The sequence below is a fragment of the Loxodonta africana genome, chromosome 6 (assembly GCF_030014295.1).
Source record: "Loxodonta africana isolate mLoxAfr1 chromosome 6, mLoxAfr1.hap2, whole genome shotgun sequence".
Lineage (NCBI taxonomy): Eukaryota > Metazoa > Chordata > Mammalia > Proboscidea > Elephantidae > Loxodonta > Loxodonta africana.
In genome coordinates, this window is record NC_087347.1 from 38,359,669 (window position 1) to 38,386,325 (window position 26,657).

General features: G+C 36.8%; 1 protein-coding gene across 6 annotated transcripts in view; it reads right to left on the minus strand.

The window, feature by feature from the left end:
* CREB1 (cAMP responsive element binding protein 1) overlaps positions 1-26,657 on the minus strand; it is a 62,906-nt gene that overhangs the window by 26,368 nt on the left and 9,881 nt on the right. For 4 of the 6 annotated variants that reach the window (XR_010322240.1, XR_010322241.1, XM_064286758.1 and 1 more), the window contains exons 2-4: positions 12,392-12,513; positions 6,527-6,673; positions 5,692-5,733 (exon numbers count right to left, since the gene is read on the minus strand). Coding sequence is in view for 4 of the 6 variants with exons in the window: in XM_064286758.1 (XP_064142828.1) it covers positions 5,692-5,733; positions 6,527-6,673; positions 12,392-12,505 (303 nt within the window). In the remaining 2 variants the exon portion in view is untranslated. The remainder of the gene's footprint in view (positions 1-5,691; positions 5,734-6,526; positions 6,674-12,391; positions 12,514-26,657) is intronic. The other 2 variants (XM_064286759.1, XM_064286760.1) reach the window with 2 other exon arrangements.

The following is a 26,657-nucleotide window of genomic DNA, read 5'->3' on the forward strand; positions in this document are numbered from 1 at the left end:
ATGCTCTATAAAGTACACCTATAATAATATAATGTGCTCTACCTAAAAACTTAAAGTTTAAGACGTATAATTTTTAAATACTTAAAAATTAACAGGCAACATTTAATTAATTTAAAAATAACTGATAAACTGTGATTCTCTGCAGAGTAATAATGCTATAGTTACTGCTAAAGGAGCACAGGAAATTATTTCTTACTAATTGGCAGCTGCAGGGTATAGACCACACAGAATGAATTCTCAGACACATTTAACAGATCAGGAACTACGAAAAGGTCTTAACAGAGGGCCAGAATTTCAAGATGTAATAAGGCTGAACTCAAAATGGACAGTACACCACGATAAATATTGTTTATCTTCATTAATATTCCACTTAGAACTCTGTTACTTTCTTCCTCCCTCTGCCCTCTTTGCTTGACTCTCATATTCCTCACCCTTCTTTTAAGGACATATAGTGACTCTGGAATGGGAAATATAACATCCCCAAGCTGAATCTTATTTAAAAAAAAATCCCCAAACATGCTAGGTAAGCTACCCAAAGAACAATATCAAATGAAATAAATGTTTTTTATATGTGGCCTTTGATGGTGTTTTTCTTTTTCTTTTTTCCCCAAATGCAGTTGATCTATGGCCCTTAGTGGACAAAAGGTTCCCTCCTGTGATCTAAAAGATGTTGTATATTCAGACAGAAGGAATTAACTTATCACCGTATGGTGATTACAACTCTTTAAATGTAAAGGTTATTCAGAGCTATTCACATCACATCACGAAAGTAACATTTCCTCTTTGAGGATACTATCCAGGGAGAACTTAGAACTAAAAAGCCAATCCCTATGAACTGACTAAAAACAAAAAAAGCATACTGAACTTGTATTTCTGAGGTTAATACAAATCATGTCAAAAAACTTTCTTATAAATGATAATAATTATAGTGCAGTATAAACCCAATACCAAACCCACTGCTCTCGAGTTGATTTCGATTAACAGTGACCCTACAAGACAGAACAGAACTGCCTCATATGGTTTCCGAGGCTGTAAATCTTTACGGAAGCAGACTGCCACATCTTCCCGAGGACTGGATGGCAGGGTTTGAACCACCAACCTTTTGGTTAGCAGCCAAGTGCTTTAACCACTGAGCCACCATAGTTCAATGTTTTAAAAATTATTAATAACAACCATTTGAAAACTTATATCCCAATTATACATACCATGGATTACTGTCACATGCCAATGATAGATTCCCTTCCCCTGGCCCTTGCCTGCTGTCACCTTTCCTTTTACTGACTCCTTCTTGAGATCCTTTGACACGTATTTAATTTTCGCTATTTGTAAGTCAAGAACATTTCGAAAAGCCAAACCAATTTCGTACACAATATTTAGATCTATATTTCTCTGCTTTTTGTTTAAAATACCTCCTATTTGTTATACAAAGTGAGGAAAAAACCTTCTTGTCATAATATTATTTGAAATTTCAAAATTACATAGCGACTAGACCCCCCCAAAAATAATGGTAACATTAGATGTTTTCTCAAACTATACGTGGTCCCCTGGAAACTGAAGTACAGGTAGTCCCTGACTTATGACTTATTCGCATTATGATGAACCATACTTATGACCGTCCATTTTTTTTTTTTTTAATGAGGAAGAGGAAGAAGTTGTCAAAAATTTTTTACAGTAAAGGATTAGCTGAACTAAACTAAATCAGGGGCTTCAGTTGCTTGAACCCATGGGCCTAAACACTGATCACTTAGCTAAAGACTATAGGCAGATTCAGGAAATAAGAAATATTACCTCGAAATACATGAAGAAAAAAAGAAAAGGACCATACAGGTTAACTCTAATTTTCTGACTAGAAATGTCATCCCCATTCCCAGGGATAATCTAGAACCTTCCACAAGTGGAGTTACTACCATAATTGACAAAATGCCAAGGTCATCCAACTCTTCTTTATCACTGGAGTAAATTTTTATGATTTGTGTATTTTTTTAATGTATGTATTAAAACATATCTGTAAGTTTATATGTAATGTTTCCAACTCTCAAAGACAAAGATCAGATTTACAAAGATACTGATAATAAAATGCAATAATAATGAAAACTAAAAAATAATTTGAGGTATTAAACTTACCTCAGAAACAACTTACGATGGACTGGTCAGAACAGAACCCCATTGTAAGTCAGGGACTACCTGTACTTTCCCTGGGTAGAGTTGAGACCCATGGCAGGTGCAGATTTTTACTCACTAGATTAAGAAGCTAAGAAGCTTAATAAAAGTCTAGAACAATAATCTCCAAATTCTTTTGATCTGCAGATCACACTTGTAAATAAAAAATTTTACATACATACCTTAATCTTGTAATTTTATGATTATTCATATTATAAAACAAAAATTTTGAAGAGATAAAATAAAAACAAATATTAAAAATTTATTTCTAAATTTCTTGAAATCACTTAATGCTTCACTAATAGTGAGAATGATGTGATTTAATATGCTTCATTAAAAAAATCTTCATTTTAATACTTTATAATAAAAATAGTGACACAAAAATCTGATTCTAAGCTCAAGTTTTTGAAATGTGATTCAATACCTGCTATTGTTGAAAAATAGATCTCACAATAAGACGCAGATTCAAAATTAAGTGAATTTTCTGCTGGGCTTACTAAATAAGACAATCATTTTTCATTTTTATCTATCAATTATGAAAGCTTTTGATGAGATTTATCTAGTGTATTTCCATCTCCCTGGCTCTCAGTTATTGCATGTAATAAGAAGGTGTTACAATTTAATATTTTTAACAAGCTCAACACCTACTAGAACTCTTAGAAGATTTCCAAATAGTTTACAAAATTTCTTAGAATTTTTAGAGATGACAAACTTAACACCATTTGCAGTAAAAAATAAATATAAGCATGGAAACATTTCCAAGCTTCCATTTTTAAAATGTTCTCTCCACAGCACAAGTTTCTTCCAAATAGCAGTTACTCTCTCATGCATAGTTAAAATGTCATTTTTCCCCAGAAAGGATAGTTCAAACGGATTTCTTTTTCCAAAAATATCTGTTAGGTAATAGATTCCCTGCAAGTCTTTGCTGGCCATCATTAAAAAGATCGGAAACTTTGGAACATATGTCTTAATGTAAAAGAAAAATAAATAACTCACCTTTAATAGACAACTCTTAAACACTATGTTACGTGATCATCATTGAAACTCTATGTGTACAGATTTTCAGGGTTGTCTGCCATCACGTTACGAAGTACTGTCAAAAGACTCTATCGAAAATCTCATCTCCAACTACTCTCCCTTGCTCACTCTCCTACATCAACATCTTCCTGCTATTTCTTGATATGCCAAGCATACTCTCCTCTCAGAGCCTTTGAATTTACTTTTTCTTCTACCTGGAATGCTCTCCCAGATTATTAGTACACCTTAACTTCTTCACTGTCTTCTGGTCTGCTCACCCTCTGACCTGATCACCCTATTCCCCTCACATCATTCTCTATCCCTTCACCCTGCTTTAATCGTCTTCCCAGAACTTATTGCCACCTGACATATTTTATTTGTTCATTGTTTGTGTCTCTTCAGTCATACATGATCTTCATCAGAATAAAGACTGAGTATTTGTTCAATGCTATCTATCCCAGCACTCCTAACAGTGACTGGCACATAGCATGTGATCAATAAAAATTTGTTGGTAGAATTAATGTATTAATCGAAGATAATATAATACATAAATCCTCTGGCACATTTAAATTGCACTATACTGAAATATGGCCAAAACTAAGTAGCAAAAAAGCGAGGATGCCACTGTCAGTCCCTATACATGATATGACTCCCATTATTTTTAGGGGGATATTCAGATCATCTGTGAGGTGTAACTTCCAGATTTAAGGATAAAGTTAGGGTACCAATGTCAAGCCATATATGAAATATTAGTACAGCTTAGTTTCTAGAATTTTTAGATTAAAAGACTGTAAATAGAAGTCTTAATACCTTATTCTCACATCGAGAGAAACGTACCTTGTATATTTTGGAAATGCTGGTCTAGAATACTAATATCCTCCTATTTAGGAGTCTGAGGAACCACTCCTCTCCTTGTATGATCACCTCTTCTGATGTTGTAGATTACTTCCTATTTATTAGTGCTAATTACTGTTTATATCAGCTGAAATGACCATTAAAGTTTAACAGATTCTCCATGATTTAGACCCTTGAAAGAAAAACAAAATAGAAAACCCCCCCAAAAAACCAACAACTATATTTCTGTCTCTATTTGTAGAATCCAGTCTTCAAGAAGCCCAACTTCTCTTTCTTAAATATTTAAACTTAAAATAATAAGCATAACTCACCTTAATGAAAAAATGTTTTCTTAAAAAGATTAAGTACATACTTCTATCGTTAATGGCCATATAAGCACCTGCACAGAAATTATTTTACCCCAATATAAAAATTAAAATTAAGAATACAATCAACAATTAAATATATAACTAAAAACTGTAAACTTAACAAATTTGGTGGCTGTAATTTTAGTAATTTTTCTGTGTTCTTTATAGAAAGACCTCCTTCTATAAGTGAAAAAGTAAAGACTGACTTGCCCAAGGTCATTTTGGCTTATCAATGCCCATACCTGGTCTGGAGTCTAGGTCTCCTAGTTCAGAGGTCAAGTTTTTTCTACTACTGTCAAGATGAGAACATGGGGAGGGGAACAATACAGCACAGTATAGAGAATGGGAAGGTAGCATTCAACAAAATAAAAACTGAGGCAAAGAGTAGGAGACTATTGCTCATGGTAATGGTGGTTCCACAGAAACATCAAATTCTTAGGTCTTTACTTGGACAACACTGTCTTCTACTTGATAACAAATTCCATTCCCAGTATCTTTCAGCATGGGAATTCATATAACTTGATGGTTTCACATGACATTTCCTTTTCCCACTTACGTGGTCAACAAAACCAAAAGCTCAGGGACAGAATGTGGTAGATGTAGAAAACAGCTGCTCAATAACTCAATAGCATAATATAGCTGACAAAATCTAACATGCTCCTTGATGACATTTATAGAATGCCTGCAGAACAAAGGATGCATTTCTTCCCTCTATAAATGCATATTTAGACTATTTCAACTAATTCTGGCTACCATACTCAATCTCCCACAGAAGAAAACAATCAGGATGATGAAGAAGAATCAAAACTAGACCATATAAAAAATAGCTGAAGAAAAACAGGAGGTTGTTTAGTCTGGAAAAATTTTTACAATTGGAAGGGTGTGGGAAATGAGGAATAGGAAGGAGTCCAACAGAAAAGGAATTAGATTAGCTTACCTAGTTTCATAAGATAGAGCAGGGATCACTAGGTAAAAGGTTTAGAAAAACATTTTGGCTCACCACAGGGAAGACTATTTTAGCAATCATCCCTGATTGTAAATACGTCACCTCAGGAGTTAGAGCTTCCTCTCCCTAGAAGTGTTAAAAATAATGCTGGACTACCATGTGGGGGAGAGGAAAAACATTACATATGGGAATTAGGCAACAGAATGAGGGATGGGTGAGTAGCAAGTACGGCCTAGACTTAGACGGTCTCTAAGGGTTTTCATGCCAATCTTGAAATTTCATGTTTAAAGAGGAGAAGGACAAAGACAAAGTTCTCACCTTCCTTTCTAACAATAGTTTTCTCCAAATCTAGGACCTAGGACTCACCTGAGTTCCGGAGAAAAGTCTTTTTAAGTCCTTACAGGAAGACTGTGAAGCAAAAAATATGAAATGGGAGGCTGGGGTTATGGCCTACTTGAATGAATGTTCTTTTTTTTTTTTTTTAATAAGCTCATCTGCAGAGATCTATATTGCTCTCAGTTCCCTACAGTTAAGTAGTCACCTTCAGAGGTCTACTATGCCTTTATTCCCATTGGATCCAATCCAAAGGAACACAATTTCTCCAAAAAGCAGGGCAGTATGAGTAGTATAATCCCTGACCCTTAAGGTTCACCTTATGAATATACCATTATTTCAAAGTTATATCATCTGACTAAAAACCCTAAGCACATGTGTTTTATGTGATCACTAAGTTCAAATAATATCTTAAGTAAGGTTGTTAATTTTTGATGAGGGTTTTTACCCCCAACTGCAGGTTTAAAAAATAATTACAGTGTTATTTTTGTATATCAATTTTCCTTAACTGAGGTACATCTATCCAAAGCACCATATGGTAGCTGCTTCATGACATTCTTTCACTTTTATTTCGAACTAGTTGTCTAGTCTCTCCATCAGACACTGTTTGTCCCCCCAAATTTCCACTTTATCCCATGTATTTACTTACTCCAATGAATTATTTTTTCTCCTTTAGCTTAATAAAGTCTTTTTCGTATATGTCTGTTTTTGTATACACATGTTCCTATATAGACGCAGCATATTCCTCCACTGTGAAGTAAAATTAACTTTACTAGGTGTGTTCCTATTTTCATTACTAATAAAAGGAGAGAGATATGGCTATAAACAATAGTTATGAAAGTAGATGTACAACTTTTTATACACATACCTGAACTGTCTGGACCTGTGGAGACTGAATAACTGATGGCTGGGCCGCCTGAATAACTCCATGGACTTGAACTGTCTGACCATTGGGCAGCTGTACTAAAGTTACCGTGGGAGCAGATGATGTTGCATGAGCTGCTGGCATAGATACCTATGGTGTTGAACATGGAAAAAAATTACCATCACAGATACCTTCTTTAGAGTATTCATGTTCAATATGAAGTAACTTTTTAGCAGCAAAAAGATGATCTTTCTGCTAGATAAGTATTTCATTGATGGGAAAGACACTAATAATTACATATAATATTCTTAAAACAAAATAAAACTACCTTTTAACTCCTCCCCACCAATAAACTTTTTTAATGTGCTATCAAAACATGTAACACACGTTTCCTCTGAACACTAAATACCACTTTAATTTGTATGGTGTTTTACATTTTCCCACCTGTTTTTATATCTAATTTTTCATTTTTGTCTTCAAATAAATCCTATAGAAGACTAGGCAGTAAGGATTATCTTTATTTTAGAGACAGAAATAATCACTGCTCAAACGAACAAAAAAAACCCGTTGCCGTCGAGTCGATCCCAACTCACAGCGACCCTAAGTAATTTACCCAAGGCCAAATGATATGTTAGCCTTGAAAACCATAAATCTTCAAAATATTATGTATTAAATAAACCATGTTCTAAACTTAATTATTCTATTACTGACGAGGGCTCTCAATCTCAGGCAAAACTGACCTACCAAGTCTAGAAAAAATATATACCTTAAAATATATAAAAAAAAATATACAGCATAAAAATAACAAGTATGCCTTTTCCTTAACAAGAAAGGTTGCTATGACTTGGAATCGACTCGACAGCACACAAGAACAATAACAAACGTGTCAGGACGTTAGAACTGAGACTACAAAAATGAGACATACATGGGTCCCTGCCCTCAAGGAATCATAGGGGGGAGGAGTGAAGGAATGGGGAAGAGAGACAAAAGTAAATATACTTTAGTGCAGTAATGAGATTTGCTTAGAAAAAAATGGACACATCGAGGAAAGCCACCAATGCAATCTAAGAGTAGTGAGGCTACCAGAGAAGGATATGAATTTGAAACAAAGAATACAAATTAGGCCTCTTATAACTTACAAGGTAGAGGGGCAGAAATTTAAAGGCAGACAGGTTGTTGTTAATGTTGGTTGCCATTTAGTCAATTCTGACTCATGGCAATCCTGGGTGTGCAGAGTAGAACTGCTCATGGGGCTTAAGGCTGTGATCTTTCAGAAGCAGATCGCCAGGCCTATCTCTTGAGGAATGTCTAGCTGAGTTTGAACTGCCAACCTTTCAGCTAGTAGTCAAATACCTCACTGTTTGCACCACCCAGGAACTCCTCACTAGTAAAAGCAAAGAGAAACAGCATGAGTCTGTGTGTGGCAAAGAAGGAGCAAAAACAGTTCAGTCTACTGGGGCACCTAAGTGTGTTACTATATAATGTAGGAGTGGGAAGAGATGAAATAACCGAGGTGGGCAGGGGCAAGATAGGCTAGTCATGAAGAACTCTGTGTCATATTCAAGAACTTGCACTTTATCCTGAGGGTATTGGGGAAGCCAATGAAGGTCTTTTGAATTCCTGAATATCGTTATGGTGAGGTTTGCATTTTAGACAGATCACTTCAGTAGCAGTATGAAAGATTTATATATATATATTTCAGGGGAAGAAAAAACTAGAGGTGAGCAGATCGGTAGAGAAATCCTATACAGGAGTCAGGTGAAATGATAAAGGCCAGAAATAGAGCAGTAGGGATGGGAATGAAAGAAGTGATTTAATGAAAATTCAAGAAGCAGACCAGGCAGGGCATTTTGAATAAATGGGTGAAGAAGGTGAGAGAGAAATCAAAGATAACTCAGATGCTTCATGTTCACGTGAAGACTGGCAAATGGTAGGCCATCAACTGAAACAGGCAATGCAAGAAGTAAGGAGAAGCTTTTTGGTGGTTTGGGAGGCGACAGAAGATGATGGGAATGGTCTGACATCTGAATTTGCAGAGATGTTTAGAAGGCAGTTAAATATCTGGCTGTGAAGACTGGAGCAAAGATCCCTATCAAAGGCAGAGTCTTTGGCAGAAGTTAAAACTATGAGCTTCCATCTTTGGACAACTGGGAAGTCTTTCCTTATTAATCACTTTCTCTCTGGTCAGTAACTGTAAGTCTTGCTTTTTAGGGAGTGGTTCTCAAAGATGTGATCCATGGACTACCTGCATTTGAGTCACACAGGCTGCTTATCTGAAAAGTCAGAATCTCTGATTGATCCAAGAATATGCTCCCCTACCCTGAAGTTTGAGAACCAAACTTAAGGTTATTCAGAGTATATCATCTCACTTCCATATAAAAGCTCTTCTAACATTTGAAGCAATTACTATGTTCTCTTCCCTGAGTCTTCTCTAGGGTAAATATAACCAGCTTACTCAACAAACAATCCCTTCTCTACCCCGATCATTCTATTATAATGGCTCTTTTCATTACAAGTTTATTAAATACAGAAACACAAAAAGGAAATAAAAACCATTTCTATTCCTACCACCCAGAGCTAATCACTATTAATATTTTTGCTATAGATCTTCTAGGTGTTTTTTAAGGCACATACATACAACTTTTATTAACGTGCTATCTCTAAAATCCATTCTGAATCTTTCCATACCACTAGTCTTCTTTAATCGTTTAGTGGTTGTGTAACAGTAAAACATTACATAAATTATTTAATAAATTCCTTATTACTGGATATCCTAATTCTTTACTTAATCCATAAAAACTTACATTCTCACAGTCAAAACCAATATTTTTTGTTTTGTTTTTACTTTTAAAAATCTGTAAATTCTAAAAGCAAAATAGGCTATCTCATTATTGTTTTAATGTGATTTTTTTTTTTTTTTTTACTAGTTAGGTTAAATTTGTTTTTCCTGATCATTGATAAAATCAAAATCATCTTGGATTTGAGAATTTTATTATACTGTTCTAATATTTACAAGGTAACATTAAAAAATAATAAGTGTAAGAATTATGAGTGAAAATTACCCCCAAATGTATATGTGGTTAAGGAAATTGGATAAGCAAGTGAAAAAAAACTTTATAGTTGGGAATAAAAAGAACAACAACAACAAAATAAATGGGAACAGGTATCAGTGGACCTAAAACTCAAATCTGATCATGTCACTCCTCTTTTAAAAACCTGATAAAGATGACAAATCAAATTCATGCTTATAATTTTGCTTCCTCTCCATTCCCACTTAAACCTGATGGGACTGCTTTTGTTTTTAAAGCAAAATCACATGAGTGTAAATGGGAAAGGAGCTAATGTCAATAGGGTTTTGGAGACTGAAAACAGATGTATGAATGGTAATGAGCCTGGAAAACCTCAGAAGGCCAACTTATAAGCTGGAGGCAAGGAAGGCCACAGAATCCTCAAGAGGCTCAGGATCTAAGGCACCCTGGGAGGTGGAATGAAAATATGGAAGACTTGGTTGAAGGCTCTTTGAGAAGCACCTGGATCTCCTCCCAAAATCCCTGTAGAAGAGCAACTAACATACCTAACTCTGACAGAAAGACAGAGATTTAGTCTCTGGGGAGATAGAGGCACCGGACATTGTTGAAGGTGAAGTACCAAACACAAGCTCTCTTCTCCTGTTTGGCTTCCAGGTATTTACTCTATAAAAAAGGGATTAATGAAGCATTCTCTAGGTAACCTGACCAATTCAAGAGGAAAAATCTAAAAGATACTGACATTCGGGACCACCACAACCACTCTCCAGTGAAGCTCACAGTTGTCGGGCCTCAAACATATCCAGAGAGTTTCCAATACAAATTCTTGGTTCTTGAATTTTAAACCCAACGAGACAATTAACAAATTATCAAAAATTTTGGGAAAGCTTCTAATACGAAAGATAAAGACCAAAAGCAACTGGGAAGGGGGGAGGGGAATGAAGTATACGGAGGAAAATCTTTGTGGGGGAAATGAAACTTAAGCAAAAAAACAAAAACAAAAAAAACGGCCTCTAATATTCCTAGAGATAATATATTGCCTTATACAAATATAATGGTATTAAAAAATAAAAGGACTATTCAGAGAACAAAAAAGAGGCTTCAGGAATATGACAACACAAATAAAAAACTGAACAGATGGGTTGGAATGTGAAGTTGAAATCTTCCAGAAAGCAGAGCAAAAAGACAAAGTGACAGGAAATAGGAGAGAAAAGAAAATTAGAAGATCAGTACTAGAGGTAAAACATGCGGATCAAAAGGATTCTAGAGGGGAAAAATGGGGAAAAAAAATCATAAACCAAATAACTTAAAGAAATTGCCCCGAATCTTAAGACATGGCCCCCAAAGTACATAGCATAAATGGATGAAAACTGATCCAAACCAACACCATCAGAATGAAGTTTTAAAGGACTGCGAATAAAGAAAAAATTTTATAAGATGCCAGACATACAAAATAAGAAATAGATTTAGTCTTTTCAAATAGCAATACAAGAAAATGTTGACTGTAGATCAACGCCTCCCAAATTCCAAAGAAAACTTTTTTTCTCCCTTTGTTCTTGCCACCTGCCTCTGCCAAGTTCATTCATTTCATCTCCAGAATGCTTTGTCTTACTCTCAAGGGCTGGAGGTGTACCCTGAAAGAACTTAGGAGAAAACATAGAGCAGCCAGCCCATCCCTTCTGCTATTTTCCTGCTAGATGCCCAGTATCTGGTCCACACTTTAACTGAACCAGACATCCCACTGTGGTAAGCCTTCTTATTTCCCAAGATCCATTCATGCTCAGTGACTCCCCTATGAGTGCTTTTAAACTCTTGGGGAAGCTAAAACTAGACATCCCAGAGCCTCCATTCAGCTTATTTTCTCCTGGGGGACTTCACCTGAAAGAGGCAATATCACACTCTCTTACGCAGTAGATTTATTCCTGCTACTTGGCTTTTAGGCTACCTTTCTCATGCATACCAACCAATTTCAACCCATAGCGGCCCTAAAGAACAGAGTAGAATTGCCCCATTGGGTTTCCAAGGAGCAGCTGGTAGATTCAAACTGCTGTCCTTTTGGTTAGCAGCTGAGCTCTTAAACCACTGTACCATCAGGGCTCCTTCTTGTGTGTGTGTGTGTGTGTATATATACATACATATACATATACACATAGGTATACATATAACTGTTAAGAAAGTATTTGAGGAAAAATACATAAGAAAAAAATTAAGAAACTATAACTTTAAAGATAAAATGTTTAAGACAAAGTCAAGACAAAAGGAAAGAATCATGAATTATATTTATGTTGTGGGTGCCATCAAGTCGTTTCTCACACTGTGATACCATGTGACAAAGTAGAACTGACTCAAAGGGTTTTCTTGGCTGTAATCTTTATGGGAGCAGATCACCAGGGAAAAGAAACAAAAATTACTTTCATCCTGGAAATCTACTTCTATGTCAATTTATTTGCTTATCCTATTTAGTTTAAGCACATTTAAACTTAACTTTTTCAGATGATCTGTACCCCCACACCCCCAAAATAAATCTGTACCATATAAAAAAAAGCAGTTGTCACAGCCAGTTTTCATCCTTGTTTGAGAGAAGCAATTAATTTACCCATCAATTAAAATGTAGTATTCTGAATCATGTCCCTACAAATAATGCATGTTTAACAATATATTTTACTGTTTTATTACTGAATTAATTCTATCATTTCTAAACTAAGGTTAACACTAATAGGTATTCTAAGAACATCTCTTCTCATTCTATGTATAGCTCTGTAATAAAAATTATCTTGTCTAAAACACACTCCTCTTGGAAGAGATACAACTTGGAGAAACTGTTCCATATATATTTTTATACCTGGGCTAATGTGGCAATCTGTGGCTGGGCTTGAACTGTCATTTGTTGGTTTTCAGCTTCTGTTACAGCTGCATCTCCACTCTGCTGGTTCTCTGCTCCAGATTCCATGGTCATTTAGTTACCTACAATCACATGGAAGAGTGTTACAAGCACTACAGTGCGTTGTGCTCTTGTTGACTTTAAAGGCAGATTTCAAGTTATAACAGGTTTCCAAATGCACTCAGAAATCTAGTTAAAATATCACGCAGCTGAGTTATTGCCAAAGGGATCCAAATTTGCTGAGCTGTAAAAGTTCTAGTCTCTTAAGAACAAACAAAACTTTCTTTTCCCTGTTCTTTCCTAAAGGGATATTACGCCATCTAGAGGTATGAAGGAATTCCTCTCTTCTATTATGTACAACTGTGGTGTTGGTGAAGAATACTGAATATATTGCGGACTGCCAAAAGAACAAACAAATCTGTCTTCGAAGAAGTACAGCCAGAACGCTCCTTAGAAGCAAGGATGGCAAGACTGCGTCCTACATACTTTGGACATGTTGTCAGGAGGGACCAGTCCCTGGAGAAGGACATCATGCTTGGTAAAGTTACAGGGTCAGCAGAAAACAGGAAGGCTCTCAACAAGATGGACACAGTTGCTGCAACAATGGGCTCAAGGACAATGACTGTGAGCATGGCACAGGACTGGGCACTGTTTTGTTCTGTGGTACATACAGAGTTGCTATGAGTCAGAACTGACTCAACAGCACCTAACTACAACAATTAATATATCCTAGTAATATGGAGGGTGAAAGGGACGACAGCAAAATTAGAATTTTTCCAAACTGTTCCAATCAGGAATAGAGAGAGGCTGGAAGGTAGAAGTGAGCTGATGACAGGGTCTATGAGATACTGGCTTCGTGGTACCTCCTATAAGGGTATCCCCTCCTATAAAAAGCAGAGAAACTATAAACTGTTGTTATGGGGGTGGCTGTTCGGAGACTACTGATAGGACAAACTTGGTCTAAGTTTCTAGTGTCTAAGTGGTGGGGTGTCAAGGTAGAGCAGCGAGATAAGTGGCCACAGAGCCAAAAGAGAGGCCCCAAACACTGAAACAGTTATAGTGCTCCAACTCCTCACACCCCATGTGTGGTACACAACACCACACACATACATACACACATACGCCGGGCAGGGGGGAGTGTAATACCTTCATTTTAGATTTTTAATTGCAAAATTTTAGATAAGTTAATCAAGGCTGATCTTTTTTACTTTTTGAATTCCATTCTGTTAAGTGCTTAATGTATCTGCTGCGTAATCCGGCACTGGATGACAACAGAACTTAGTGGAGAGCAATTCCTAGCAGCAGCAACTACATGGAGGTTAAAGAAATTTCTGATAACTGGGGAAGGAATCCTATCTAAAGGCATCAGGGGAAGCGGGGCCGTATCCTACTAGTGCACCACTGTTTTCATGTAATGCCTAGCATATTGCCTGTCACATCTATTAAATAAATATATTAATAGTGAGGGAATATTCCACAAATAACACAAAAATCCCAATACTTTTCCAGAATTCTTTATTGTATAACTTTGAAATCAACAATTAAAACTGTCACTGATCTTACACGATTACTACATACCATCACAAGATATCGCATACTTATATACTCTGCCATCATTCACAAGGTGCTGTAAACAGAAAGTTTTACAAGTGACAGTTAAAAATGGAAGCAAAAATTTATCTGGGGAAACGAATATAAACAATTTAGAAATGCCAGATACCACAAAACACAGAAGACAAAGGAAAAGATGAGCAGATTTGACACTATTATTTAAAACATTTATATGATAAAAAAGTCCTAAGACAAGGGTGCTGGGAGAAAATATCTGCCATGTATTTAATCAACACAATAACATCCGGAATACAGAACAACTACTAGTCAATAAGAAACTCTTATTGTTGACTGGTTTACAAAGACAGATAATCAAGGGTGTTCACTACAGAACTCTTTATAATACCAAAAAACTAGAAACGAACACCCACCATTAGGAGGACCATTAAAGAAATTACAGCAATTAAAAAAAATGAAGTCAAACTAAAATGGCATGCAAACCTTTTCAGGCCAGACTGAGTAAAAGGACAAGTCACAGAACACATTGTAAAACAGAGCCTCATTTATCCTGAAAACAAGCAAGACAAATTGCTGTAAAGGAATATGTACAGAAAAAGGTGTGGAAGGCTATACACACTAAACTGTAAGTAGCAGCTCTGGAGAAGGAATTAGGATTTGGTGGAACTGGACAAGGTGATGACTTTCACCTTTTACTCTTCATACCTCATCATTTTAGTCTTAAAAACCATGAATGTGGATTCAGGATTACTTGTACAATTAAAAAAAAATTTAATATAAGAAGTCATGTATAACATTTTTTATTAATAATGAACCAAACTGTATTTCAATCATGATCTTGAGATACCTGCTGACAAAACTCTTTCAAATACCAGATACTCTTAATATGAAATTATCATTTTTACTTAAATTTTGCCTAAATTGTTTAGCCAGCATTTCCAAAAAGCCTGATTTTAGAAATTATCAAATAACTTCTATTATTACCACTTGTGACAATGTATTGAGTTGTGCACTTGTGATCTATGCTTTTAATCTACAAAGTTTAAGGCATCGTATGTAATAGAAAACAACAGTTTCACTACTCTACATGTCTATACTTTTAGTCTGAAAGAAAATAACTTGTGAAAGGAAAAAAAACCTGATCTCAGTAACTGTAAAACATACAAATGACACAATCAAGAACAGTACAGAGTCAAGCTAAGTCAGAATAGAAACCCACAAACTTTTCTCAATTTTTCCCCTAAGAGTCATCATTTTTGTTAGAATGAGGGTAAAGACTTTATTTCAAGCCAAAATTTTTTAGCTATGCTGTTATGGATATATAGTTTCACTCCATCGTTTGATTAAAAGAAATCTAAGGCACAGATGGAGTCCCTGGGTAGTGCAAACAGTTAAAGTGCTCAGCTGCTAACCAAAAGGCTGGAGGTTCAAGTTCACTCTGAGTCACCTCAAAAGAAAGGCCTGGTATCTAATTCTGAAAAATCTGCCACCGGAAACCCTGTGGAGCACACTTCTACTCTGACACAAATGGGGTCACCATAAATGGGAACTGACTCAACATCAACTGGTTGGCTGGTTGTCGATAAAGCACAGATCATGTTTCTTTTGTTTTCTGTTTACACTATTGCACACTGAGACTATTTAATATTTTCTGCCATTTAAGGTATAGGGCATAATTACAACTTTTTGTTTCATAAAATACGTTTATTACTATATTATAATAATAAAGGAACAAAACCATTTATTAATATAAATAAACTCACTATAGCTGTTTAAGGACACATTCAAAATAAGAGTGCAATTTTCATACTTCTTCCTGGTCCAACTGGATATTCTAAACAAGGTGTGATATGTCCGATGGATAAGATTTCCCATGTAAACTGCTGGTTTTATAATCACCTCATTCAGGCAGCCTACCCGTCCTATGTGAAAGAGCTCCCTTTTTTTCAGGGTAGGGGACAGTCTTCTTAATATATAAGGTGAAGCTTGAGTAGAGATTATTTGTGCAACAGTACAAAAAATATTGTTATATTTATTACTAACAATATTTTGCAGAGGTACACCTATAAGTATCTATCTGTAATACGTAATGGTTTTTACAGAGTGATTTGTTTCAGATGAAAAACTCACTGACTCAACCAAAACAGATATATTCTTTTAGTTCAGGACCTTGAAGATACTCAAATAGCTGTCTCCCAACCAGACTAAACTAACATTTAAAGGGGGTACATTAATTTTGGGACTCTGAAAGCTTCTGCTCTTTTTGCTTATAATCTCACCAGAAGTAGGAGAAAAAGACACTATGTTATCATGTGTGAAATTTTGATTTTTTTTTAGCCCACTAAAGTCTGGCCACTGGAATCCCTGAGTGAAACAAAAGGTTAAGCACTCAACTACTGAAAGGTTCGTGGTTCAAACCCACCCAAAGACGCCCCAAAGGACAGGCCTGGAGGCGATCCGCTTCCAAAAAAATCACAATTCTACTCTGCACACATGGGGTCACCATGAGCCAGAATTGACTCAATGGCAACTAACAAGCAGTAGTTTGCCCAGCAGCACAGTATGAAGACACAGAAATGTGACACTAGAGCCAATATGAAGGTTTCCAAAGTTGTATGAATACAAGAGACTCCTAACGCACTACACAAATATTTTTTGGGAATTAAAAAAAAATGCCATAAAATAAGAAAAAGATCAGTTACATGGGAACTGTGTAAATACTGTGCCTGAACCATTGGAAACAAAATGGACCTTAGAATTCACTTAAAATTCAGCATTGTGTGACAGCTCTGTGATTCCTGTTTTTCCAATAATACTGAATTTTCAAAAAATTTTTTAGAGATTGATGTTTAAGATTTGGGGATTTTCATGATTTATTCCCCAAAACTAAATGAAACTATGAATTTAAAACAAATTACAAAATAATGTCATGCCTAAAAGACAAATTTTTTAAACCAATTCGCAAAGATATATACCATTTTACCATAAAGGTCTTCAGAGTCTCCCTACCTGTTTGATATTTTAAAATAAAAAGCAAAGTGATTCTAGCAATTCTCAGGAATTACTAACTCAATCCTGAAAGACACAAAAAGGCTGCTATAGGTAGTTGGGAAAGGGAGTCCAGCACTTAGTGGAAAGCCGGATTTGTCATGAAGTAGCAGTTGGTAATTAGAAAAACTACTTTCAACTCCTTGAGTATGAGTTTCCTCATATGTAAACATAAAGGGGGATGAATTAAAAGATCTCTTCCAACTTTAAACCCTATGATGATCTTAGGAAATAAGACCACAAAAAGATATACGTACATACATAATTATACATGCTACATAATAATATTTATAGTAAAAGAAATACTTTAAGACAGATTGAGTAAGTATAGGTCACCTAGCCTCTTGATTCCTGGGCAAATACAGAGATACACTATGAAATGACTGCCAAAAGGAAGAACAAATCAGTCTTAGAAGAAATACAACCGGAATGTGCCTTAGAAGCAAGAATGGTGAGAATTCATCTTGCTTATTTTGGATATGTCATCAGGAAAGACCAACTGACAGAATAAGACATTGTATCTGGCAAGGTGAAGGGTCAGTGAAAACGCAGAAAACCCTCAATGAGATGGATTGACACATTGCCTCAATAATGGCCTAAAACATATCAAAGATGAATAGACAGGACCAGGTAATGTTTCATTCTGTTATACATAAAGTCACCACGATTCAGAACTGACTCGGGACAACTAACAAGTAACTAACAAACATTCATTGATGTATTTTATCATGAGAATGCGATACAACTTCATAAAATTAGTAGTGCTTTTCTAAAATGCTTCAAGACCAGACTATTATCCAATGAAGCTTCTGTGTATGCATTATTTCCCGTTGGAGACTTCGACTGTGTCTCTTTTACTCACTGTGTTGCTCTGGTCACAACTGTTATTAGATAGTTATATAGTCTCTTTTCTTAATTTCAAAGAGGATAAAACTGTTTATTTACTTTCTTAGAAAGCTTCAAGACTTACTGGTCTGACAGAGACTGGAGAAGCCCCAGGAGTATGGCCCCTGGACACACTTTTAACTCAGTACTGAAGTCACTCCTGAGGGTCACCCTTCAGCCAAAGATTAGACAGGCCCATAAAATATGGCAAAATGGGCACACTAGCCCAGGGACAAGCACAAGAAAGTAGGAGGGGACAGAAAAGCTGGTAATGGGGAACCCAAGGTCAAGAAGGGGAGAGTGTTGACATGTCACAGGTTGGCAATGAATGTCACAAAACAATGTATATCAACTGCATAATGAGAAACTAATTTGTTCTGTAAACCTCCATCTAAAGCACAACAAAAAAAAAAAAAGGAGAAAAAGCTTCAAGAAATTGACCTAGGCTTCCTTACAGTAAAGGACTGTATCACTTTAGAATCTTTTACACAGTAAATATTGCTGTTATTGTTAGTTGATGTAAATTCAGTTTGGACTCATGGTAAACCCATGTATGCAGAGTAAAACTGTGCTCCATAGAGTTTTCAAGGCTGTGACCTTCCAAAAGTAGACAGCCAGGTCTGCCTTCTGAGGCACCTCTGGGTGAGTTTGAATCTAACCTTTCAGCGAGTAGTTGAGTGCTTACCCATCTGTGCCACCCAGGGACTTTCAAAGCAAATACAGTAGGTATTAAAAAGCTTAAAACGTAGTTGAGATAAATACAGTAGCAAAGTGGCCAACAAGTGCTTCCATGATATTTAAAAGGTGAGGCTATGTCCTGCAATAGTCACAAAAGCGGTGAAATTTCAAAGAGGTATTAAGGACAGATATGATATTGATAAACCAAACAAAACCAAATTCATTGCAGTCGCATCGATTCCAACTCATAGCAACCCTATAGGACAGAGCAGAACTATCCCATACGGTTTCCAAGGAGCAGCTGGTGGATTCGAACTGCAGACCTTTCGGTTAGCAGCTGAGCTCTTAACCACAAGGCCACCAGGGCTCCACCGTATGTGGGCAGGGGAGTGAAAATAAATGAAAAACACAGATCAAATGGTGATAAGTGTTGTGTAGAAAAATAAAGGTATAAAGGAGACTGGAGAGATTTTCGATATTATATAAAGGCTGACCAGTGAAAGCCTTATTGATAAGGTAGCATTTAAATTCACTTACTGAGCACCTATATAAAACTATACAGAAGCAAGGATAAGCTTCTGGCAGCACTATTTCTAACTGCCTCTATCTTCATCAAACTGCAAATTAAAGCTCATCAAGCAAGAAAGCCAGCCCACATTACCACTTTTGCCAAAAATATTAAGTAAAAGGAAAGAGTGCTGCATTCCTTCACGTTTTTTTTCCTAAAATAGTTTTGACCTTTGACAAAAATCAAAGACTACAGCCTTCAGTATATGTTGTGCCTTAATATAAAGAAAATAAAAATCCTCACAACTGGATCAATACGCAATATCATGATAAATGGTGAAAAAACTGAAGTCGTCAAGGAATTCATTTTAATTAGATCCACAATCAATGCCCAAGGAAGCACAGTCAAAAAATCAAAGGACACATTGCATTGGTTAAATCTGCTGCCAAAGACCTCTTTAAAGTGCTGAAAAGCAAAGATGTCACTTGGAGGACTAAGCTGCACCTGACCAAAGCCATGATATTTTCTATTGCCTCATATACATGTGAAAGCTGGACAAAGAATTGATGCCTTTGATCTACGGTGCTGGCAAAGAATATTGAATATACTATGGACTGCCAGAATAATGAACAAATCTTTCTTGGAAGAGGTAGAGCCAGAATGCTCCTCAGAAGCAATAATGGTGAGACTTTGTCTCACATACCTTGGAGATGTTATCAGGAGGGACCAGTCCCCGGAAAAAAACATCATGCATGGTAAAGAGGAGGATCAGCGAAAGAGAGGAAGTCCCTCAACGAGATGGATTAATACAGTGGCTTCAATCCTGGACTCAAGCTTGACAACAACTGTGAAGATGGCACAGGACTAGGTGGTGTTTCATCATGTTGTACACAGGATCATTACCAGTCAGAACCAACTCAAGGGCACCTAACAACAAGAATATATGCTGTGATTTTTCTCCCCTGAAAGTGACCTCAATTATAAATGAGGCGGATAAAAAAAAAAAAAAAAAACTTTCCTTCCACTCTAGCAAATGGTTGACTCCTTCTGAACTCTACCAATCCAAAATTTCAGGTATTTAAGGAAATTATATACTCTGAAGGCCAAAGTCTTCAGGATAACCTCAGCAATAGGCATATTTTGGCACGTATTTTTAAAGCTAAATGACTACTTTGTTGTCACAGCCAAATATATTACTAACAATATTTTGCAGAGGTATACCTATGTAGTATGACAGATTGCTTTTACATGGCCTTTCTCACCATGGTTTGTAACTCCCACGAAATGATTGGGTGGGATTATGCAAATAAAATACTTGTACCCACCAAGGGGATTGGACAGCTTGCTAATAATACAAATAAAGTACATGACACCCTTGTGGAGGTAGGGCTATGCAGATAAGGTATAGGGAACCCTAATGAGGGAATTGGCCAGTTTTGCCATCCTGCTAGGCTTAAAATGAGCCATTCCAGAGGTGGGAAGGGGGGACCCTGACTACTACCAAGAAGAGGCAGGAACAGAGAGTATCTTTTGGACCCAGGGTCCCTGCATTGGGAACCTACTAGACCCACAATACAGAGAGAGTTGTTAACACTGGAGATGGCACAAGATGGTGAGAACTGGTGGCAGAGAAACAGCAGCAGAAGAACCAGGAAACTGCATGAGATGGCACGGCAAGCTTCCTGGCTCACAGAGCAAGGTGGTTACAATGGATGTGTCTATTGACCCATGGAGCGAGAGAGCTGAGCACCTTTGCACAGGAGGCTTCCTGGTGGAGTAGGGTGTCCCCAGGCACTTACTGGCAGGGATAAAAAGCTTTGCAGCACTTGCCCAACTAGGGCAGAGGCTAAGCCAAAGGGCTGAAAGACCAAGAGCCAGGGAGAGGCCTACCTGTGGCCACGGCTAACAGGAGGCTACCCTGATTGAAGAACTGTATCCTGAGCCTTCCCTGATTCTGAATTGCAACTTGCTACTTCCCTAATAAGCCCTACCTCCATGACTGTAAGTATTGTCTCTGAGTTCCGTATGGCCACTGCAACAAGTTTTTGAATCCAGCAGAAAAGTAAAGAGTGCCGTGGGTAGGACAGCTGGTGACAGGATTGGTATAAAGGTTGGAGGGTGGAGGTATGTCTGACCTCCACAGGAATCAGCTTTGGGCTGATGCTGATAATGATTTTCCTCCACCCCGTGAAGTCAGACAAGGAGATTTAATCCCCACTACGCCATTTTTACATCTACTATTTGTAATACGGAAACCCTGGTTGCATAGTGGTTAAGTGCTACGGCTGCTAACCAAGAGGTCAGCAGTTCGAATCCGCCAGGTGCTCCTTGGAAACTCTATCGGGCAGTTCTACTCTGTCCTATAGGGTCGCTATGAGTTGGAATCGACTCGAAGACAGTGGGTTTGGTTTGGTTTTACTATTCGTAATACATAAAACTTTTTACAGTTATTTTGTACCTGTAGTTTTTAGGATATTAAAACTGTTGAGAAGACTTGCTAAGACATTCTTATACTTTTGACATGTCTTAATCAATTTTCTAAAGTGTTATGATTAAATTACTAAAGAAAGTGGCAAAACGCTCAGGTGCTACATGACTTTAACTTTCCAACATACACAATAACTATGTTGTACTGTCTTTTTTTCCTGTATAATTTTTTGGCTGTTAATGTTGAAATACTTGTCATTTATCTTCATCATATGTCCAGAAGTATGCAATCAACATTAGACATTTAGCAATGCCCCAGGTTTTAAGCTAATAATAGTCTTCTAGTGTTAAATACAGTACACTTTCACTGAAACCAGGCAGGGAAACAATAGCATATTCACACACACATACACACCTTATCAATCTCAACTGTATAAACTTTTTAGATTAGACTGATCACACCCTAACAAAAGGAGGTCATATACATTTTAAGGGAACGAATCAGAACAGCCAACGTGATAAAACTAAATAAACTGGTATCTCCATGAGTTGGAATCGACTCCACGGCAACAGGTGTGGTAGGTTTTACCAAGCTAAATAAATTGACATGGTTTTCAGAAAATTTTCTCTCTTCTGCCAAGTTTTTTTCTCACTTATCAGATAATAAATCCATACTTCAGCCTCTAATCTAGATATGAGAGGAAGGCAAAAAGAAAAGAAAGTTATATATAAGGTTAACTGTGATTTGAATTTGAAGAGATCTAATTATTTATAAGACAAAACCAAAAGAAAGCTTGAACTTTGTATTGATGTTAAATACTAGTATAAGATCATCATTACCAAAAAAGAGGGGAGTATACAGCAAAAAGGAATCTTTTCAAGATTACTTAATAAATCCCTAATTTATTTGCTGATTGGATTTAACTTAAAGAAACTGCTTAAGGTTCAATATTTATATTTAATGATTTATTAAAATTTTGGTTTGCATTCTATTTTAATGTTAACTTATTTTTTAAACGTGTACATACCTTATGAGGAAGATACTATGTTCATATCAACAGAAGTCAATGAAAAATATGTTATTTGATTTATAGAAGTATACTACCAACATGATTTATGACAGTTGTTCTAAAATATGATTAAGTCTATCAATACGTTTCAATAAGAAAAGTTCAGAGCTTTCTCAAATCAAAGTTGTACTGTTGTTTTTAAGTACCAACAAAAATCATTTGCTTTGTTTTCCTTCATGTAAGACAGTACTCATGGTTCTGTAATAAGGCTTCATGTATCTGGTCACCAAGAGACATTGTTGCTTAGCAAAGCAGCAATCATGACTGCACATTACTTTAGATAGTAACATTTTATGTCAACTCTTCCCATTTCCTTTCTTGTTGTATCCATCCCCTACCTCCAAACACCCACCTAATACTATGTTTACACTTTTGCACACCTTGAGTCCTTCAAACAAATGATCCTATATAGACTTCTATATATGAAATACTACTAAATGGATTTTTGAAACTGCATCTTTTTAAAGAAAGGATTATATACTTTCTACATACTTATTTTTAGAAAAGCAATTTTTTTGTGATGACTAAACAGTGAAGCTGTCCTCAAACTTTATGTTCTGTTTCACAAACTAGTTCAATGCTGAAACTGTAAGGACTAATAAAGTTATGCCCTGATGTTAAATATTTCTAGCCTATAACATCATGATAAACAGAGAAAATATCAAGGTTGTCAAGGATTTCATTGTCCTTGGATCCATAATCAACGCCCATGGAAGCTGCAGTCAAGAAGTCATTCAATGTACTGCACTGAGCAAATTCACTGCAAAAAATCTCTAAAGTATTGAAAAGCAAAGATGTCACTTTGAAGACTAAGGTGCGCCTGATTCCTAAGCCACGGTATTTTCAGCAGCATCATATGCATGCAGAAGATGATCAGTGAATAAGGAAGACCAAAGAAAAATTGATGCCTCTGAATTAGGGTGTTGTCCAAGAATATCAAATATACCAAGGGCTGCCAGAAAAACAAACAAATCTGTTTTGGAAGCAGTACAGCCAGAACGTTCCTTAGAAGCAAGGATGGTCTCATGTACTTTGAACATGTTACTAGGAGGGATTAGTCCCTGGAGAAGGACATCATGCTTGGTGAAGTAGAGGGTCAGCAAAAAAGAGGAAGACCCTGAACAAGATGGTCTGATGCAGTGGCTGCAACAATGGGCTCAAGCATAACAGAGACTGTGAGCGAGGATAGCGCAGGACTGTGTAGTATTTCACTCTGTTGTACACAGGGTTGCTATGAGGCAAAACTGACTTGACAGCACCTAACACAACACATAACATTCTTGGTGAATTATTTATAAATTAGACATGGAAGACTGAAAATTCCATTTTCCTGAAGTGAGACAGCACATGTCACAGCAGCAGTCGTAAGACAGAATTCAGATGAAGGACTAGAGATGTTGATATTTATAAGGAACTTACAACACTAGTATTTAGCTGCCAAGCTAGGATTCTATGCTGGCCTACCAATACAAAGTTCAGGGCTATACCACATGCTGTTGTTAGGTCCCATCGAGTTGGTTCCGACTTACAGCGACTCTACGTACTACAGAACAAAACACTGCCGTGTCCTGCACCATCCTCACAATCGTTGCCGTGCTTAAGCCCATCGCTGCAGCCACTGCTTCGATCCACCTCGCTGAAAGTCTTCCTTTCTTTCGCTGACCCTCTACTTTGCCAAACATGATGTCCTTCTCCAGGGACCGATCCCTCCTGACAATATGTCCAAAGTATGTAAGATGTAGTCTCACCATCCTTGCTTCTAAGGAGCATTCTGGTCATACTTCTTCCAAGACAGATTTGTTTGTTCTTTTGGCAGTCAGTGGTATATTCTTTGCCAATACAATTCCAAGGTGCCAATTTTTCTTTGGTCTTCCTTATTCATCATCCAGCTTTCACATGCATATGAGGCGAGTGAAAACACCATGGCTTGGGTCAGGCATCTTAGTCTTCAAGGTGACACCTTTACTTTTCAACACTTTAAAGAGGTCTTTTGCAACAGATTTGCCCGGGGCAATCCACCTTTTGATTTCTTGACTGCTGCTTCCATGGGTGTTGATTGTGGATACAAGTAAAATGAAATCCTTGACAACTTCAATCTTTTCGTTATTTATCATGATGTTGCTTACTGATCCAGATGTGAGGATTTTTGTTTTCTTTATGCTGAGGTGTAATACATGCTGAAGGCTGTAGTCTTTGATCTTCATTAGTAAGTGTTTCAAGTCCTCTTCACTTTCAGCAAGCAAAGTTGTGTCATCTGCATATCACAGGTTGTTAATGAGTCTTCCTCCAATTCTGATGCCCTGTTCTTTTCCAGATAATCCAGATTCTTGGATTATTTGCTCAGCATGCAGACTGAATAAACCAAAAAACCACACCCACTGCCATCGAGTCGATTCTGACTCATAACCACCCTACAGGACAGAGTATAACTGCCCCTTAGGGTTTCCAAGGAGTGCCTGGTGGATTCAAACTGGTGATCTTTTAGTTAGCAGCCAAACTCTTAGCCACTAAGCCATCAGGGTTTCCACAGATTGAATAGGTATGGGGAAAGGATACAACCCTGATGCACACCTTTCCTGACTTTAAAGCACACAGTATCCCCTTATTCCGTTGTAAGAGTATTTTATATATTTGGCAATAGAAACTGCACGACTATTAAGTAAAACGCTAATCATTTTAATTGTATTTTGCTTTCTAATCAGGCAGCAAAGGGAAAAGCCCAAGAATTCAAGGTACCAAGGGTATACTGGACTATATTCAGAAGTTGGCCATGGTTAATCTACAAAGCTGATAGATAAGCAACATACAGACAACCGCAAAAACTTCACATATGGTTTTTATAAGACCTGCTTCAAGTTCAAGTACCTTTTTCCTTAATTCTGAAGGCAATCGACATCAGGTCCAAACTTCAGGTGTATGTGCTGTTTTTTACCAATCTGGTAGTGATTTCTGGGAAGGCCATTTTGATTAATACAATCCCATGCTATTCCTTATGTCTCAGCTGGGAAGTACTGCTAATCACTAAAGCATTAGTTAGTGAAACTCGAAGTACAAAACTTTTATATGGAAAATGAAGCTATTTCCTTGGTCTTTAAAAAAGAAATTTGTAATTTCAGTAAGTTTTTTTATTCTTTACTCTTCTGAACAGCCTTATTGTAGTATACTTTATATATCATAAAACTCATCCACAGTAAGAGGACAGATACTTTTGAGCAAATGTATACAATTATATCACCACAGTCCACTCTATAACATTTTCATTCCTCCCAAAAATTTCTTCCTGCCAAGGGCATTTTTTTTCCTAAATTTTATTAATTTTGTTGTTGTTCTTGAGAATATACACAGCTAAACATACACCAAAATTCAAGTTTCTACATGTACAATTTTAGTGAGACAATGACATTCTTCGAGTAGTTCAACCATTCTCACCCTTTCTGAGCTGTCCCTCCCTCATTAACATAAACTCACCCCCCCCCCCCGTGCCTATCTAATCTTTTGAGTTTCTATTGTCAATCTGATTCCATATAGATAGTTCTTAAGAGTATAATGCTCAAGGCAGACTAGTTAAGCTAAACTATTATTTGGTTTTAAGATGACTTCAGGGGATATTTTTAATTTAAAGTTTAAAGATTATCTCAGGGCAATAGCCTCGGGGTCAGTAAGTTTTTAATTGTCTAAAACATATATACCTGCTTCCTTTAATCTGTAAAACTCTAAAAAGGCTTTTTTTTTTTTTAACTCTGCCTTTCAAATCCATGATTCTTTAAGAGGGAATTGGAGCCCTGGTGGTGCAGCGGTTAAGAGTTTAGCTGCTAACCAAAATGTCAGCAGTTCAAATCCACCAGCTGCTCCTTGGAAACACTATGGGGCAGTTCTACCCTGTCCTATAGGGTCGCTATGAGTCAGAATGAACTTGACAGCAACAGGTTTGGTTTTTTGTTTTGGAAGAGGGAATCATTCAATGAACAAATTTTCGGTGCCTACTATCTAATAAGTATTCACCCTAAAGCTATGGGGACTATAAAGGCATGGAGACCGTTAA